Source organism: Phoenix dactylifera, chromosome 3 (genome assembly GCF_051530095.1).
Source record: "Phoenix dactylifera cultivar Ajwa chromosome 3, Ajwa_hap1_PhDact_Kaust_v1.1, whole genome shotgun sequence".
NCBI lineage: Eukaryota > Viridiplantae > Streptophyta > Magnoliopsida > Arecales > Arecaceae > Phoenix > Phoenix dactylifera.
The window spans coordinates 33,482,241-33,495,623 of record NC_143192.1 but is presented as its reverse complement, the minus strand read 5'-3'; the positions used below and the strand labels follow the sequence as shown (position 1 = coordinate 33,495,623).

General features: G+C 38.7%; 1 protein-coding gene across 6 annotated transcripts in view; it reads left to right on the top strand.

The window, feature by feature from the left end:
* SEX4 (dual specificity protein phosphatase (DsPTP1) family protein) overlaps window positions 1-12,516 on the top strand; it is a 47,060-nt gene extending 34,544 nt beyond the window's left edge. For 3 of the 6 annotated variants that reach the window (XM_089929568.1, XM_089929570.1, XM_039123664.3), the window contains 5 exons: window positions 4,360-4,455; window positions 9,022-9,081; window positions 11,640-11,747; window positions 11,870-12,001; window positions 12,095-12,516. In XM_089929568.1, the coding sequence (XP_089785694.1) occupies window positions 4,360-4,455; window positions 9,022-9,081; window positions 11,640-11,747; window positions 11,870-11,989 (384 nt within the window). In that variant the 3' untranslated portion in view covers window positions 11,990-12,001; window positions 12,095-12,516. Of the gene's footprint in view, window positions 1-4,359; window positions 4,456-9,021; window positions 9,082-11,639; window positions 11,748-11,869 lie in introns of all 6 variants that reach the window. The other 3 variants (XM_089929572.1, XM_089929571.1, XM_089929569.1) reach the window with 2 other exon arrangements.
* Window positions 12,517-13,383: the final 867 nt, after the last annotated feature.

Below are 13,383 nucleotides of genomic sequence, written 5' to 3'. Positions count from 1 at the left end.
AAAAGTTGCCATCCTCTCTCTTTGTCCAGTATCTTTCTAAGCTTATGTTAATTTCGGAGGTCTGCTTATTGGTTAGAGTTTAAGGTGCAGTACCTGCCACTAGCCTTATATGTTTCATGGTAAAGTTTCTCTCTCGCCTAAATTTGCCTAAATCTGAAATGCACAATTTATATTTAAACCTTAACAGCAGAAAGAAGATCAAAGTTCCCCATAAAATTTATAATGGGGCATGTAAATATATTTGCACTGAATGGAATATTATAAGTGCTACATACATAATGTTGTTATTATGAGAAGCTCATTTACTTTGTTACCATTATAGGAATTATTTAAAATACTCCATGTACTTTACAATATTTTGCACTCATAAAACAGCACCAAGGGCCCATCTATAACAAGAATGTACTTTATGTGGCTGGTACGGAGGAGAGTAGACAACAGCATGGATTTATGCTTATATGCTCTCGCCATTTTGATGATCTTGATGTTATATGGGATGAACAACCTCTGGGGTAATGGTTAATCTGTTGAAGAAATTATGTTTTCATGATCTGAGACAATGGTGTGCAAGGTTCGCAGGACCGATTGTACCGGCGTACCGGTGAGCACCGGCACCGGTACGGTTCCGGTTCGGTACCGGCTTGGAACCGGTACCGAACCGGAGCCACGCGCGCGCGGAAATTAAAAAAAAAAAAACAAAACGCGTCCGCACGCGTCTGGGACGCGCGCGGACACTTCAAATGCCACAGAGTGGCATTTAATGCCACTCTGTGGCATTTAATGCCCCCACGCGGGCTGCCAGCCCGCGTGGGCACGGTGCCCCGCGTGGGGAACCGCGCTCGGGCGCGTTTCCCTACGGGGAATCGCACGCAGGCGCGCGTTCTCCGCTCGCGCGTCCGCGCGCGTTTCCCAATTAAAAAAAAAAAACAAATGCCACAGAGTGGCTTTAAATGCCACTCTGTGGCATTAAGAGGCCCACGCGGGCTCCAGCCGTGTGGGCGCTCTTCCCCGCGCGTGGGGCGCGCTGCCCCGCGCACCCCCGCGCGGGGAAAGTGTGGCTTGGAACCGGGCCGGTTCGCACCGGTACCGGCTTGTACCGGGCCGGTTCACACCGGTACCGGCTTGTACCGGAGCGAACCGGACCGGTTCGCACCGGTCCAGGTACAGAACCAATCGATTCCGACCCAGTTTGGGTCGGAACCATTTTATACCCCTGTACCGGACCGGTGCCAGTCGGCACCGGTCCGGTACGGGCTGAACCGACCGGTACCGGTCGGTTCAGCAGACCATAATGGTGTGAAGTTATTGGAATTAATCATGTATGTTTTTGTTTGTTCTTTGAAACCTTAATATGCTCAACCTTCCATTCAAATGATTTGGTCTTCATGTTGCTGGTATGACTCCTAGTAATTTTGTTGTAAACCATGTCCATGGTTGCCCTGGGATGCATTCATGATCTGATAAAATGGCATATTTGTCAATTAATGAAGATGGTAGACAATAAGAAGGATGGTGATGAGACTGTTTCTCTTGTACCAATTGATCTTAGTCAGACGAGCTCAATCTCCTCGGCGTAGAAGGGAGAAGACTAAAGTGGTGGAAGAAGAAGAAGGGTGACTGGTGACTATAATCTACCACTACAGCCAAATGGACTTCAATGAAAAGTCTAATACATCATACCATCAACCTTGGCCATAAATTCTAATCGTCCTAACCAAGGCTTCATATCTTGACCGCACCATACAATAAAGACCTGTGTCGCATGTTGTATTGATTTGTAAGAGATCGGGGTATCATCCGGTTCGGTGAACCATGAGAAGACACAAGGAGCATACTGTAACAGTACATGAACTACGGGGTCATACCACAAGATCTGAAACCTTGTTCATAAATCTGGTATACTCTTCATATTTCCTTGTTGTTTTTATTCTTGTTACCTCGCTATGGCTAATCTTTTAATTCATATTTTGGTTTTTGATTTCTTCACAACATAGCCTGATTTCTCCATCATTGAATCCCTTGTGCTTCAATCGTCATTTTGATTATACCTCATAATTCATGTGCCTGCTTCTTTGCCCACTAATGTTCTGACTATCAGAATATTTACCCTGACAGCCCTTGTGTCAGCATCCTGACATTGTCATATCTTCGAGACTAGTTACTTTCCCAACTTGCAAGTAGTTTCTTTCATCATGGCCTTATTCCAGCTTGTCTTTTTGTTGCAAGATAGCAGTCATGGGATCCACTTGTTTCCATTGTCATGTTCGACAATTGTTAGAAGTGAAAAATCATACTTCTATGCCACTTTACCACTACTTGAATTTACTAGCAATCTAGCATAATCTATTGCAGAATGGCTCTATCTATGTCAATCATAAAACTGAACCCAGAATAGTTTTGGTAAATGATGTTGAATATTATGCTGATTATTTGGCTGATGGTTTTATAAAGATAGGTCTTTCTTTGATAGTGCTTCCGCCTTTAGGTCAGCTCTTTGGCTCCTTGCTATAAAGAGTGAAGTTACCTTTGGGCGAGGGGAAGGAGAAAGTCAGTAAGAATAGGACCGGAAACTGGGAATTTCCTAGATATTAAGTGCCAACAAAGAACCTTGGCCCTCTCGCTTAAGGGTTTGGTACTTCAGTAGGGCTTGCCCGTCCAGCAACATTTTTGACAATTGCATAGTTGGCACTGTTAACAAAGAGTTAGTGGATTTTGAATTGATTTGCAACTTCAAGCTTAACGTGTTATGACATCCAGGTGATCTCTTTTACTTCCACAATGCATTTAGAGTTGTTAGTCTTTTTTCCCAATAAAGGCTGACCATGTGCAATATTTTAGTTTAACTCCTTTTTTTTTCCTTAACTTCATACACTTGTTGTCTGAGGAAAAGAAATTATCTTGTTTGCATATCCAACAGGTGCTCTCTTATCCCTTGATGCTGAAAACAGAGAACAGGCCAGGTTCTGGTTCAGCATGAGGAGATAAGGATAGAAGTTATGAAATTGTTATCACACTTATCCATCTTATCGAGCCAACAGCATATAGCAGCAGTCCATCAAATATTTGAGGCCTCTTCTCTTCTTATAGGCTCTGTATGGCCTGGTGCGTTAGGGAGTGGAGAGAGGTCGCAATATTCCGATTCTCCATGTTGCCGAACATATCAAACTTATAGAATGAAGCTATGCCCCTTCTACGAATGAATGGTACGGAAATGGGCTTTTCCGTCATCGTCCTCTTTAGAGTTGCGTGCAACTACTGATGCCGATTGGGCCGGAGATCCTTCAGATAGGTGATGTTGTAGTTGTTAAATTTCTTACTTCAATCATATCACTACTTCCATGAAAAGCACATATTTTGAAGGGCCAAGTTGACAGAATGTAATCTACCTTTTGAGTGCGTAGCTGCAGCTGGAAACTTCCATTTTGGGAGGCACACCTGCAATATATTTTCTTTTGAAACTCATCCCAATGCCCCCTTCCTGAGCATTTCCTTATTCTTATCATTATTTTATCAGATTTGCGTCCTGTATCCGCACCCAAATCTGCTTTGGCACTTGTACCTGCTTCTGGTAACTGAGTCCAACTGAGTGCATGAAAGTGTGCCTGCTTCAAGGATCCCATTTAATTTTCAGTTGTATCTCGTCTCTCGTGTGAAGGTTACACCTGATTCCCTATGAGAGCCAACCCAATATATTGGACATTAAAATCATGTAGAGCAGAATCTTCTTAGCGATTTGTAGGTACTGTTGATCAACTTCTACATGGAAATTACTGTGTGTTTGAGAATAAAGTTGTATTTGTTTTAGAGTTGATTTATTTCTTCTAGACTATTGATTATTCCAGATTGTAGCTGATTAGTACCTCAACTATTCATTATCCTGTTGGACCTCTGTTTAGATAATTTACCTTGACTTTTGCTAAGTTGTTATCCTTTGCTATATATCTGAACGATGTAAAATCATGTATGATTCTCTTTATATGTATCTAGCTTAAATCTTTTAATGTTCGTACTGTTGATCTAACAAAGAACTAATCCTTACATTAGCATCCATCGTATCAAATGTACCAGTAATTCTTGTTTAGTTTATGAGTTTTTATTTAACAAGCTATTATGCTGTTGTTTATTTGCCCTAGTTGAACTGGGTTAGTATGCTGAACTGTAAGGGAATATATGCTCAACTATAGTATCATTCTCTGTGGCATACTGAGAAACTACATATCAAACTCGCCTTATCCTTGGTTATACCTACATGCTCTGAGTTATGCTTGATGAATCTTTTTTTTAACAAGTAATCACATAAGACCATCTTATGAATTTAAGCAATATTACTCATTTCTATTAACCTATATTTGTTTACAGCTCACAGGTCTATCCAAGCACCGTGTCACTCTAATGTGGGAAGGTGATAACTGCTCCTCGGTAGAAATATCTGGACTTGATATCGGATGGGGGCAGGTATCTTTGAAAATATAGAAATTAATTACAATAAGTTTTCCAATTAAAAAATGGATTATGTTGATGGTAAGCACCTTTTTTTCATTATAGGACGTTAGTTATCTGACATATGACAGTTTAAAGCCACTAGCAGTGAATATGTCCTTCTATATGGTCAATGACAAATTGTGCAAGGATAAGTAGATATGACATATAGAAACTTCAGAACTACAACAGAGATTAGCTAGAAATCTTTTGACTACAGTTAGAGACATGGAGCAGGAAGGGAACATGAATCCTCAGATGGAATCATAAATTAAATGTTACCCATAATTCACGGTGAAACAAGAAATGGAGGGTGACCGAGTGACAAAAGGAACAAATGTGCTTTAAGAACAAGTTCAGCATCATAATTAGTGATTGCTGTTTCTAAAATTTTTATGTTTCTCATGGCTCACCATTGAATGGTAGTTACATAATTAAGTGCATTACTATATTCAGTGGTTCCTTAATCTTGCTGCAAATCTCTCATACAATATAAGGGTTGATTACAGAGTCCATTATGTATAGTACTGTCATCCTGGTCCCATAGCATATAGATAATAGACTTTGATCTGTGCCATCGCAATTCAGCAAAGACTGTGACAGCTTTGCAGTTGAACAAATCCCAAATCTGTGTTTCTTAGTCAAGATTGTTGGGTTTCAAGTACTTTATCCCATAGAATTCTATTTACATAGGTTTGACTTTGAATCTGGCTCTAGATTCTCCATCTCGTGGTATAAATGTGCTCAACGTGATTAGGGGAATTTTGATACTTCCTTTTCAATCACATATGATGGCCTATGCAACAGTGAATGAATCTTTTCAGGAAGGCATTTACATATGTTCTTCCCAGATTTCATATCTTTTCTTCTGGAATGAAGCCAAATCTAAGGTACTTTCTGAGAAAAATGGTTTTCCTACAAATTTTCCTAGAAAAATTAATCAATGAATTGTACAAAGGAAAATTCGTCCATTTTGTTTGTTGTCCAGCTCCGTACTCGTACCCTCATCTGAATTTATCTAGAGGGATACAAATTTTAGCATAGTAATATGAACAAATATGGATGTGGCCAATGCAAGGTATGGTAAACCGGCCGGAACCGGTCGGTTCCGCCTGTACCGAACCGGTGCCGACATGCACCAGTACGGTACAGCATATAAAAACGGTTCCGACCCAGCATATAAAAATGGTTCCGACCTAACCGGTTGGTTCCGTACTTGTACCTGTGCGAACTGGGCCGGTTCGCACTGGCCCAAACGCTTTTTTCCCATGCGCCCATGCGTGGGGAAGAGTGCCCACGCTGGAGCCCGCGTGGGCCACTTAATGCCACTGGCATTTAGCACGTCCGCGGCGTAGATTTTTTTTTTTGGGAATCGCGCGCGACGCGCGAGCGGAGAATCTCGCGTGCGATTTTCTGCGCCGGAACCGCGCCTGCGGCCGCTTCCCTTGCAGGAAATCGTGCCCGCGCTGGAACCGCACATGCAACCGATTTTCTAGCAGGCGGCACGCCTGCGCGGACTGCCAGCCTGTGTGGGCCATTTAATGCCACAATGTGGCATTAAATGCCACTCTATGGCACTTAACGCGTCCACGTGCGTCCGTGGACGCGTTGTTTTTTTGTTTTTTTTTTGACGTTCGCGTGTGCCGCGGACGCCCGCGTCTCCGGTTCGGTGGAATCGGTACCGGTGCTCACCGGTGCGTCGGTACGGTCGGTCCGGCGAACGTTGGGCCAATGTCCAATATATGCATATTCCTATCCACCAAATAAATACAGATAAAGATTTGGATATACTAGTATTTGATCCATGTCTGATCATTTAGAAAATCCGAAACTATTGCAAACATAATATTGAAATTGTTTTAAATTTTAATCTTATGTCATATTTGGTAACTTAATAAATATATTTACATTTTTGCTAGTTAATCTTTAATTATAGTTTGCCAGGTTTTTTTCACTAGATATTGTATGTGCGGCTGTATGTGCTATTGTCCTATGGACCAAAAGTGTTGGGTTAGAAAAATTTGAAATCAATGTATTGCATATATGTAGAATTTGGCGGAGATGCTATGCAACTTAGGCATACCTAAGATGAGTTTGAAGGAGACAATAAGTGGTATTTGCATGTCCCTTGTTAGTTGTCATAATTGTCAGATGTTTGTTCTGACTTCTAACTGTACTACTTAGTGTCCTAGGATAATTTGTTTAGTTATCTTGCGAAGCTTAGGGATAGGGAGTTTTAGGAAAGCAAGCATGACTTGTCATCCTGAGCGTATTTCTTCAACATGCTGATCAGCAAGATTCACTGATAGAGGGACCTATTATCCATGCTTCAGTTCTTTAGAACCTGTGGCATTTAAATGGAGGCTGTAGATGATCCAAAATTTTTGGATATATTCAACACAATTACAGACAGCATCTATTGATGACCTGTCATTATATGATTTTAGTAAGATTAAGGATTATATAGATGGCTATGATGAGATTAAGGGTTTTACTAAAAATCATGAGATTGAGGGAATGTTATGTATTCTTTTTTAGCGTTCTCACGACTCTGGTGTTATCCTTTCTTTGAGAAGGCATAAAAGATCCGGGGGACTTAAATGATCAGATATTGGAACAAAGTCTATCTGCATGAACAAAAGTACTTATCTTCTAGGAAGAGGTTCTAACTAATTCTCTCCTACTTCGTTACGCTCCACAATCCACATCACATGCCTTACTGAAAGAGTGCGATAGGATGATGGATTACATGGAGAGGCTTATGAGGGATGCTTGTGTTAAGGACAAGTCCTTACCATCTTAAGTTTTACGAATTTCCACAAAGCATGATACTAGCAACCATGGATTATGGTATCAGCAGGTCTAGTCAATACCACTGGGTTTGTATCTTTTCGACCAAAAACCAACACTCTAGCAGATGCAGGACATTGATCCCTTTATGGGCCAAGATTGAAACCGGTTGGGACCGTCCGATACCAAGGCATGACCTGACAGAGTCGCTTGATTTTCAATGAAAAAAAAGAGAGCAATCGAGGAGGGAGTGTTAAACCTCACATATATTGTTGACGCCTTCTCTATCGACTTAAGTTTACTCAACATGATACAAAAGCTCAGTTTTGCTAGAGAACTTGAGTTTGATTTCCTCCAATTTGGTTATTATTTAATTATCTCCAGTTATCTGTTATCCTAATTCCAGTCTGTCATAACTTGATTATCCCTTTACCGGTATAGTCTAGGGCGCATATATGTTGTTGACCCTTCCTCTATAGCATCTAGTATTTCACCACTTCCCTTTTTTCCACCACTAATTTAGCAAAAAATAAATAATATATATAGATAGGGAAAATCTTGCCAAAATATATCAATATTCGCCGAACGTTTATTTAAGATAAAAAGTTGAGTTGAAAACAATAAAAAAAATGCCCCAATATAGTACCTAGAAGCAAGACTATCCCTAAAGTCGAGACAGTATCGTACGATACTGCTCTTGTTAAATGCCAGGACAAGGCTCACTACCATTATTTTAAGCCTTGCTAGCAACTATTCTACATGAAGAGGCTCCGAGGGTGTTGATCTATGCAGGCACCAAGCTTCTGTTTGGTCCTCATTTCTTCTGTTTCTTTTTGCAATCTGTTGCTTTTGTTCGAGTATCAAATACACAAAGTTTTCAACTTCAAAGTGGTGATGGACATGAAAACTCATCTGAGTTCCAAACTTGGGACATTCCAGTGGGTGTGTTTGTCTCCATTTAAGTGTAAAAAGTGAGTGAAACCATGTAAGGAGGAAGCCAATACATGCGAAGAACAATTTTTAGGTATTAATTTGTCAAGTTATTATTCATGATAATTATCACCTAATACTATATAAATGGCGCATTTATAAGAGGGGATGAATGGGAGGGCACTAAAGTAGTACCCACATGGAACTTGACTTCATAGGCCCAGGCCGAAGTCAAGTTTGCTTTTCTGCTGAAGCTGGAATTCAAGTTCTCCACGTTGGGCTGCATTCGTGGAAACACGCATCTAAAAACGAACCAATAACAATAGAAATGCAACTTGGGCTGTTCACTTACATGGAAATAAACATGCCCAATCGGGTGAGTATGACTACTTGGATGATTCTCAGTTCACAAAAAAAGTCATTTTTTTTCTATGATCAACATATTTGTTTGTCACATAGAACTGTTATCAGCAGTGCCTGAAAGTTATGTGCATCGGACATGGAAATTTCTATATTCACCTTGGATTAGAGAAAACCTTGAAAATATACATCGAACTATCTAAGCGACATGATGATGGAGGAAACAACATTTAAAAGTGTTTCAAAGTGATGGAATGCCCTGACAGGTGCTATCATTATTTAAAATTTCGTCAGGATGTCCTGCGCTCATAGTTTTCTTTTTCCCATCTAATTTAATTGATGTTGACCTTGTCATTACCATGATTTTTAATAATAAATGCTTAGATTCTTTTTTCAGCTTGTTATTCAAAAGTTCAACTCTTTGCTTAAGGTGTTTATGTTGAACTTTTAATATTTTTGCAGAGACTCCCTCTGAAATTTGATGAAGACCAAAGATTATGGATTGTTGAGAGAGACTTACCTGTGAGTATAGTGATCTGTTACTTACATTTAAGAAGATGCCATTATGTTCAATTTAACTTTTCCATGTCCATGAAATTTCCTACTTTCATAAACGTTTAGTGAAATGTTATTAAAGTACATTTGGAAAGATATGCTCGCACTATTTGACCCGTGACCCATGTTGTGTGTGTACATATAGAGAGATTGAGAGATTGTGTGTGTGTGTGTGTGTGTGTGAGAGAGAGAGAGAGAGAGTTGAGCTAGAAGCATACATTAAAATTTGATCCCAAATCATAGCAGTGGAAATTGAGAATCCACATCGTCAATCATGATCTACAATGTTTAAAATGCCTAAAAACTAAAAATGAAAACTGGCAGTTTCTTAATGCAATAAGTGGACCCAAATGGACCGTGACGATAAACATGTGTTATTGTATGGTGTAGCACACCAATGGAACTGAGGATCGCTCTATCCAAAATTGATTTACCACTTAAAATTCATAGGCACCAAAATTTAACAAGTTATAATAAAATGAAGTTGTCCTTTTAACATATGAAAAGTAAGAAACATATGCGACCTTTTTTCATTTTGATATTAGCCAATTTAGGTGTGGCTATGGATGCAAAAACTGCTGGAATGGGATTTCACCATCAGTACCGTACCATTCTGATGCCCAACCGGCATCGGCACATGAATAGTTGTCTGATGCCAAAACCATCTGTGCTGGCATGTACTGGCCATAGTAGTGTGTACCAACGACATCGTACTAGTTGGTACCAATAATTTTTCATTGGTATGTACCAGCCATATTAGTGTGTACCAACGATATCATATTGGTTGGTACCAACAAATTTTCATTCTTTTTGATGTTTTCAGTTTCAGTATGTACTTGTCCATATAGGTACCGTACCAATACTTTACTGTTCTGATATGTATGAGGTTTGGTACAGTATTTAAAACCTTGTATATAGCTAATCATGGTGTAAAGATTCACTTATGTGTTTTTTTTACAATTGAGCTAGGTTAAAGAAAAAAATACATGGTGGGTCATATAAATAGAGATATTTCTAAGTTCAAACTCCTTATCATGATTTATACACCTTGAAATGCATATGGACCAAAATTCAGGTTGGAAAAGTAGAACCATTATGCGGTTGTATAGAAGCACACCACAGACTAGAGAGGGAACAATCATTATCAATGGCAATAAGCTATCTAGAAATGATGACGTATGAACTTTGGATTAGTACAAGGGTAATGGTTTCATTATGCAACATCTATGGGGAAGTTAGAGCATCATAAGTCTCGCCAAAAAAGGGTCAAGCATCAAATTGAGGGATAATTTGATTAATTTACAGGGCTACTAAAGGCCACTATAGGTTAATGATGATTCTGCTTAGGATTGATGATATTATGAGATTCACATCTATTCTTGTTGTGAAAATTGAGGTGTAGTTCAATAGAAATGAAGAAAGGACGTAATTAAGGTCGCTATTAGCTAATCTGGGAGCATAAGGTGGGAAGTGTGGATCGTGTTTTGTGTTGGTTGTGGCCCTTCTTGAAGCTCCCAAAATCAAGAAAAGAGACCATAAGCCTAAAAACAATTGAAAAATAAATAAGCATGAAAAATTAGAATATTGAAAGGTCTGATTAAGTCAATCAATAGGAAAAATTAGTGGCATTCAATTGCGAATTATTCAAGTTTATAATAGGAAACATTGTGCATCAGCTTTGGATACTATCCATTAATAGTAAATTAAGCCCAAAGAAGAAAGGAAATGGAACCAAGGGTGTAAAACCAATATAAAGATGGAAATGGCAAGGAAATGACTTGGAGGATCTAAAAGCAACAGATGGAGAGTTTGAAGGCCAAAAGAGGTCATTGGTGAAGATCAATTGGGATCAGGTAAGGCTCAAGCTGAAAATTTGGTAAGCAACTTTTGGAGTGTGTCAGGCATGAGTCCAAGATCTAACATGACATTGAGGAGGTAGTGTATTGATCAGTCTTTCATGTTATGAGGGATCGCCTATGAAGAGTATGCTCTTATGAGACCCAGACCTAATGCCGATAGAAAGAAGAATTGTTAGAAGGTGTTTAAAAAAGATGTAATAACTTAGTCAACCCAAAATGTGCTATCACCGTCTGAATTCTTGTTACCATATAATGCAGTATTCTGTACTTGCTGCTTATAAAAATGAGCCATAAGAGTAATAGTATGGTCTTTGTCTAGAAGGTGTGGGAATTCTTTTGTTGTATAAAATTAATCCACATGTTGCTTATGCGACACAAGTTGCTTGCTAGAACATATTATCCTTGTGTACTTTAAACTGCAAGATATGACCGTATTCGTAGATATGTAACTTTGTAATTGTACCTTAACCAACATTCTGTTGTTAAGTTGCTTCCATAAAGCAAAATTTTGTGTGTGTTAGTTTAATATCTAGTTTATCTCCATATTTTATATATATGTGCACTGAAATGTACTCTATATATAAAAGGATAGTCTTATGTAATTTCAGTTAAACCTTTGATTTGGTAACTATGAAATGTTACATTTATTTGCATTCTTAATTGTAGGAAGGACGCTATGAATACAAGTACATAATAGATGGTGATTGGACATGCAATAAGTATGAGTTGGTAACCAGACCAAATGATGATGGCCATGTGAACAATTATGTCCAGGTAAGATTCCACCATGAAGCATTTATAATAAACTCTAAAGCATTTATAATAAACTCTAAAGCATTTATAATAAACTCTAACTCTTTGAATAGTGTAATACAAGTGTTTCTTTTGGCTTGTAGGTCTTGAGAAATGACTCTAGTGTGGAAACTAGAGAGCTACGAAAGCGTTTAACTGGTGAAGATGCAGATCTCACAATGGAGGAACGGCAAATGATCAGAGATTATTTAGAGTCCATATAGCGAGTAGCAAGGGTTAGTTCTCTATGCTTTTGTAGTATAACTCGCAACCATATCTTGTTGGATCAATAATGAATCTTCCATTACCTCAACTATGTAATGTTACAGATCTCAGACATGGATGGGCACGTTTGGTTGGTGATGGAAGTAATCATGCAAGAGAGGAACAGTAAATCACCATGCAACTTTAAGTACACAACCTATATAGAGTGCTAAAGATGAATGCCATGTCAGATATGTGATTATTCAATATCGCAATATAAGTTCATCCTAGTCTTGCCCATTTGCTTCCCTCTTGGGGATTCCTGAATGCTCAAGGGCACATGATCCAAATAATTGGAACAGAATAATCAGCGAGCAACTCACTTTTGCCTCAAATTTGCATTATTATGGACAAACCCTTGCCCAGTTGAGAGCATTGCGCTTTGTCCTTAAAACATGTTGGTGAGACTGCTATCAATCTTTGTACAGAAACTGCTATAATTCTGACATTGAACTGGGCTTTTTGCTGTAATCACTGTTCTTCTAAACTCCCTATGTCTTAAAATTTCAAATCTGAGCATTCGCCAGAACCTGAGGCCAGGATCATCCTTTCATTGGTGTTACAATGCATCAAGCCCCCAAATTATTGCTTGGTGGTTACACGGAGTAATAAACACAAAAGTAATAGAGAATTATTTTGTCCAAGTTTAGAAAATGATTGTTTGAAGAATCTTGGTAGGTGGATTGTTGACAGTTAGGCTTCTATTTTTATGCTTAAATCCATAATCGGGCAGCTTTGATTGCCAACATAAACAAAAAAGCTTTTCCTGCAAAATCCAAAATTATGGAGTGTTTCAAAGAAACCGCTAATGATTGGTTTCTTTCCCAATGATCACTTTTCTGAAAAAAATGTGCACAAAACAAAATATAACCTTTGATTTTCATTAATAATCACTCCAATTCTGTGTTGCTTGTTAATGAAATGTAATTCATATGTTTTAGGGAAAAATCACTTATTCTCTGTCATACTTCATCAGAAATTTATCTATATTGTTGAACGATATCAATCATGGTAAATCAGTATATCATGCCATATTTACACTGGAGAGTTACTTCTTGCTGTGATATCCATGTGGATACTTGGTAGGCTTGTATATTTCTTTTGCACGATTGGATCAAGTTATAACCTTTAGATTGCATTTTGTTTAGATTTTCCCCTGGCATGACTAATGCAGCTCGCCATCTAATAAGTCTAGGGTTTATATTTCACTAATGTAATTATTTGTGCTGCACTTTCATCAAACTTTGATCCATACAATATAATTAATTGAATCGAATCAAGAAGTTTTGACTCATATCTAGTTAGCAATAGAAGTATCCTAGTGTGAGGTGGTAATTAGTTGTCATTTTCATTT